Source organism: Bombus vosnesenskii, unplaced genomic scaffold (genome assembly GCF_011952255.1).
Source record: "Bombus vosnesenskii isolate JDL3184/JDL3185 unplaced genomic scaffold, Bvos_JDL3184-5_v1.1 scf7180000013297, whole genome shotgun sequence".
Classification (NCBI taxonomy): Eukaryota; Metazoa; Arthropoda; class Insecta; order Hymenoptera; family Apidae; genus Bombus; species Bombus vosnesenskii.
This window is the reverse complement of record NW_022882947.1, coordinates 819,611-825,610: the sequence shown is the minus strand read 5'-3', so window position 1 is coordinate 825,610 and position 6,000 is coordinate 819,611. Positions and strand designations below refer to the sequence as shown.

The 6,000-nt window shown below is 41.4% G+C and overlaps 1 protein-coding gene across 3 annotated transcripts in view; it reads right to left on the bottom strand.

Annotated features, from left to right (window-relative positions):
- Nucleotides 1-268: 268 nt before the first annotated feature.
- Nucleotides 269-6,000, bottom strand: part of LOC117233582 (cGMP-dependent protein kinase, isozyme 2 forms cD4/T1/T3A/T3B) — a 54,200-nt gene continuing 48,468 nt past the window's right edge. For all 3 annotated transcript variants that reach the window (XM_033494019.1, XM_033494020.1, XM_033494021.1), the window contains 8 exons: nucleotides 3,370-3,589; nucleotides 3,221-3,284; nucleotides 2,972-3,144; nucleotides 2,571-2,717; nucleotides 1,477-1,923; nucleotides 1,041-1,340; nucleotides 902-964; nucleotides 269-798 (listed from right to left, as the gene is read on the bottom strand). In XM_033494019.1, coding sequence (XP_033349910.1) covers nucleotides 633-798; nucleotides 902-964; nucleotides 1,041-1,340; nucleotides 1,477-1,923; nucleotides 2,571-2,717; nucleotides 2,972-3,144; nucleotides 3,221-3,284; nucleotides 3,370-3,589 — 1,580 coding nt within the window. In that variant the 3' untranslated portion in view covers nucleotides 269-632. The remainder of the gene's footprint in view (nucleotides 799-901; nucleotides 965-1,040; nucleotides 1,341-1,476; nucleotides 1,924-2,570; nucleotides 2,718-2,971; nucleotides 3,145-3,220; nucleotides 3,285-3,369; nucleotides 3,590-6,000) is intronic.

The following is a 6,000-nucleotide window of genomic DNA, read 5'->3' as shown; positions in this document are numbered from 1 at the left end:
AAAACTGTGTGCACGACTTTGCAATTTCGATGGCAAGATGTCTCTTACAATTTAAGTTCACTGTACATCGTGCACGTTCAGGTGGACGCTTCGTACACACGTATCGTATTCGACTCTTACCTTTGTTAGGTATGGCACTTAACGCATTCGTGCGCGTCTCACGATGCCACGTTCGAGTTCTAATCTTATCGAACGCGAGCTCGTGTGTGTAAAGATTTTCCTAAATTAGACGCATGTTTAATTCATGCCAATAATATTTTGGCCGACGTCTTGAAAATTCATATTTCTCGTTAGATAGTACGGTAAAAAGATAATCTTCTCTATGTTCGAATCTATGGATCATTCGATAGACTCGAAAAGTTTGGAAAAGCTAATTTTCAACGGCCTAATTATCGTATCACAGGCCAGTTTCGTTTTCTTTGTATTATAGTATTCGGCGATCGATGTTATTTTAAACAATTATCTAAACATCACATAGTACCAGCTCGTTGAATAAATGCGGATGCTGATGGTCACGTTCTCCACCGACCTTCCAATTATCTTGCGATTCTTGCGACACGAGCCGAAGCTTTTTCCAACATTTTTCTCTTTCGGAAATAACGATTTCTTTGAACAAATAAATTAAATATCGATTAAAAATCATTATCCCAGCCGGATAAGTCGTCAGGAGGAGGGGGATCTGAATCCGGAGGATACTCGTCAAAGTTCGTTGTATCGGTGGCACTTTGAACTCGTGGCATGATTGGAGGTTCAAGAGTTCTCGATCTGAGGCCTTCCCAGTTAAACCCGTCGAACCATCTAAACGAGAAAATAGGATCGTTGATAAACAATTTCTCTCCCTTTTCTTTTTCACGCAATTAATTTCTTTTTACGCAACTAATACAAATTTTGATACACCTACTTATGTTTTTGTATTTCGCTAATGCCACCTTTTTGGTATCCAAGACGCTCTGCAGGATTATCCCTTAAAATAAATAATTAATTTCACGGTCTATCCGATAATAGTTTAATTAATATTATGATAATAGTTTAATCATTACCTGCACAGCTTTTTAATCAACGCAGTTGCATTTCGTGTGATCGATCTAGGAAATTCTATAGCGTCGATTCCTTTTAAAATAATGTTATAAGTTTTCATTGGATCGCCACCAGTGAATGGCGGTGTACCCGTGAGAAGTTCGAACATCAGTACACCAAGGGACCAGTAATCGGCACTGATATCGTGTCCCTTGTTTAAAATAACTTCCGGTGCAACATACTCGGGTGTACCACAGAAAGTCCACGTTTTTCTCCCGTGATCCAAACGCTTGGCAAAACCAAAGTCAACCAGTTTTACGTATCTAAAAAGTATGACTAGCGTTTAAGAATGCCGTCGATGTTACGTTGCTGTATCACATCTATGTACAGTGATACGTGTCGGAGGAAATTTTCTTTACCTCATCCTGTACGTTAGATCTACGTTAAAAATCATCTTACCCTTGACTATCAAGCAAAAGATTCTCCGGTTTGAGATCTCTGTATATAATGTTCCTAGAGTGAAGATAATCGAAAGCTTCGACGACACAAGCGGTGTAAAATCGTGTCGTGCCGTCGTCAAAATGACCTTTGTCCCTTAGAACAGTCCAGAGTTCGCCACCAAGGCAAGCTTCCATCAGCATATAAAGATATTTCCTGTCTTTGAACGTTTTGAACAGCTTCACGACAAAGTCGCAATCAGCTTCGCCCATAATTCTTTTCTCCGACATAATGTGTTGCTGTTGTCGTGTTTCAACGATCTGGGCTTTCTTCATCTGTTTTAGAGCGAAGGATCTACTGCTGTCCCCGACTATTTGAACCAACTCGACTCTTCCGAAACCGCCTACACCTAGAGTAGCCAGTGGTCGAAGATCTTGTAGCCTTAAATCTCTGAATTCCTCGTTCAACCTGTATCAAAGCGTTATTCGGATGATGGATTCGTTCGTTCTATATTTGCACGATCGCTAATTACACTAACTTTTCGCTGGTACACTCTTGTCAGAAATTGAAATAATTGCCAACGAGTAATAAAAGAACAAGCGAAAATGTCTTTCTAGCCTGAAATATTACCTAATAGCGATCTAACGTAATCAGAGTATTTTTAAGAGTAACTATATCGAGATGCTATGCTCTTAAATTACATTAATACCGCGTTAATAGGGTTTATTAACAACTAGTTAGTTTCTAATCTTTTTCATTTTTTCCGTGTTATGCGAGCCTCTATTCTAAGCGACGCGGCATTAATGCAAATTGCTGGCACGTCTCGAAGAAAAAAGCGAAACGTTAGCTTAATTGTTGAATCATTAGCACACACATGGTTGTACCGTAACGCGAAACTTACTCCGAGATAGCACGCTCTATTCTCCCATCCTAGGTAGTAGGCGTGAAACATAACATACAGATACACATAGACCAGGGATTTAACAGACGATTCACGATCATGATTATGGTCGTGTATAATTAACGTTCATGAGAGTTAACGCGGTTATTAGTAATAAAGCCACGTTTTACCGGCGTACGATCGGATTGCGAACTGTAAGTTCATAAAGGCTCACCTTCTACGTTCCACGAGCTCGTCTTTATACCGCGTACGAATTTCATCCAGAGACGAGATTAGCTGATTGAACGTTTCACGGTCTATCACCAAGCAACTCACTCCTTCCGGATCGTCAGCGATTATGTTGGCCGTTCTCAGGTCGTCTCTGTGGAAACGTTTCGTGCACTTTAATATTTAGGACGATACCGTGGGATTATGACGAGACGAAAGTGCGACATATAGTATATCGACTACGTACATACTGTGGTAACGTCCTATATTTGGCAAGCAAAGAATACAAATTAGAAGTTAAATTTTTCTCTTTCGTCGTTGTTTACCGTTTTAATATCCAAAATTGTTCCCTTATACCGATTGAATTCCCCTATTTTATAATAATCTAATGAAATTTGAAACAATTACCCTTGAAGCGCCTTCTCGCCGAAGAAATCGCCTTTGCTTAACGTCCTGATGTACTTTTCTTCCGGAGTATCGGGCTGCTTTATCGTCACGCGAACTTGCCCTTTGCTTATTATGAAAAACGTGTCTCCTCTTGCTCCTTGCCTGATTATGTAATCCCCATTGTTGTAAAAGGTCTGTAGAAGTACGTACACGATATGGAATAAACGAGAAACGAGAAGAGTATCATCGAGAAGATACCAAAGCTTTTACCTCTTCCAATACGTCTGAAATTTTGATTAAAGTCTCCTCGGGCAAATTCTTGAAGATAGGAACGCTGAAACAAACAAAATCACGTCGTTCGTTAAGCGTGTCTTCGCTCTTCCGCTCTGATACAGTTATCGCGTGGAAATGATTTTTACCTCTTTAAGAAATCCGTGTATTCGGCCTGCCGCGAGAGGCCGGTTCTCATCATAATCGTTTGGAAGCATTGCCGATCGATGGCCCATAGCTGGCAATCTGTAGCCGCTGTTATCGTCGCTGTCCTCTTACAATTGTAAAGAATTGCCAGCTCACCGAGCACCTTGCCCGGTGCCAGAGTGCTCAAGTATTTGCCATCGCGAGACACTTCCACTTTACCCTCTGCAAACAAGGTCGAACAATTAGTATTTGCTGGAACTGTCAAACATCGTCCGGACATTATTTTCGTGCCGCACAACGTACAGTATCATCGAGCAGGATGTGATTTTTCCTGAGAACACAATTTTTTTTTTTTGTCAAATTAAACGAAAGTAAACATCAAACGAAAATTTCTCGTTGCTTTTTCCTAACGCGGTCGAGAGATAAATTTCGACTAACCAGCGCAGGCGATCGCGTTTCGACGAAGTTTTCCACTAGTCGCGGTTCACGCTAACAAACGATCGACCGTATCATGCACGTTAAGGAGAATATTGTGCATCAGTCGGTAGAACCAGATGACGTAGTTGTTGGCGCAAAAATCGATTATTACAAAATTCGAGCAATACCTGCGTGGTTTGTTACGCACGATGGAACCTGGCAGGATAAGCTGCGGATCACGCAGATGTACTTTTTATGAAATCTTAATTCCTCGTATTCGTCGTAATTGAAATTCGTATTTCATTTCTGTACATATTTAGCGTTACACGCGAACAATTTGATTCGCGTTTCTAGATAACTTGGAACGTCTAATATTTCAATCCGAAGTAACTCGATAGATGTAATTACGCTATCTCGAAAATCCTGCAATCCAGCGGACGCATGCTGTTGAAATCTTCGCAGCAGATAATCAAAAACACATTAGACGACTCGTCAAGCTTATGCTATATAACGCATACAAATCATATTCTTCTATCATACGTGGAAACATCAAAGATACAATCGTATCGACAGAATCGGATTTTTCGAAATTCCTTTCATCGATCGTACTTTTATTCGATGATAAACCGCGCCGCTATCATCGAAGAAGCGGTTCTAACTGATAAATTAGGGTAACAGTCGGGGCCTTAAATTACACTGTTTAACAAAGTTTTCAAATATCCAATCTCGTTAATAATTACTTTTTAGATAATGTTATACCGAGCTTCTTTAGCAATGTTTCGTGATAAATGCGCGGCATTAAACCGCGTGCCTCACTAAAAAATCTCGCACGACCAAAAACCCCGCAAGAAATCTTAAGCGCGACGAAAAATAAGAAACATCTTGTAAAACTGGTAATTTTGCGGTTGTCCGAATGGAGCAAATTGCGTCACGCGGCAGTGTGTAAAGATTGCCCTCTCTGCTATAGTAATCAACATTTTTCAGCGCGTGGACGCGAGTGTGGACCGGATGTAACGAACGTACGCAGTTATCTCAGACCCAATCCCTTAGCGCACAATGGGCCTATTCATAAAAGCATCCGGTACCTGTGCAGTTTTCTGTTCGCTTACCGTTAACGTGTGCATTGTATACTCGATTTCGCCCACGTTCTTGCTTCTCCGATTAGACTGTTTGTGCCGCTATTACCGACCGTAAACAATTCTTCGGAGCGCTATTCCGCAATTCGTCGTTTCTTTCTTCGCTCCTTCGCTCGGAGAACGTAAAGCGGAGGAAACTGCTATCTACCCGGCGGAAGTTCCCTTATGCGGTTTAGTAATTTTTCAAGGTATTAGCAAGATACCGTCGACTTCAAAATTTTTGTTACCGATACTCGGCGTGCAATCGGCGATTTTAGGCGTCGCTATCGGATCGCGTACGACGAAGCTGCGATTATTTTCTTCGCGTTAACGTAATGAGAAGAAAACGTTGCGAAAAATGGGGTTTAAGAACTCGTACTATTCGCTGGGAGGAACGAAGAACGTTTGATCGACGTAAATCCTAAAGTCGATCCTTTCGGCGTTCCATCGAATCGATATAGCGTGGATCGGTGGAAATCTGCAAATTGATCGAACCGACGCTACGGTGGTTTGCATCGGAATTCCGAGAAACGCGTACTCGTTCGCGACAATACCCTCTCTGTAAACGGATCGACTTCATCTGGATTCGTTAGATCCGCGTTTCTTTTCTAGGAAAAGCGCGAGCCGGCGCAGAAATAGATCGAGGAAGGGAGAGTAATTGTTAAATGAAAACGATTAGCCAATCGTAGCTGACCGTTGCCGCTATAAATATTCGTCACGAGTTGGTAATAATCGGTTGGCACGATGTACGCTTCAAGTTGAAATATTACCGATGGCTACGCGAAGAAAAAGACGAGAGAGATCTATGAACGTGAACTCCTCCGTGATAAATGACATTTGGCCTTCTTTAGGTGCTGGGAAACGTCTAATTCGTTTCCTCTATTACTTTCTATATTTTCTATTCGTAGTAATCGTTTTTTCTCGTTAGGCGAGCCACTCGGCAGCGAAACCGATCGATTACGTTTTCTAAAAATTTCATCGATCTAATAGCGGAATCCATAAGCGAGCGTTTGACTTCATAATCAGTTTGATTTCCGTGCGATCTAAAATGGCAATGGTCGAAAGAAGCGAAACTGGTATCCTAAGGATATCGCTTCTATC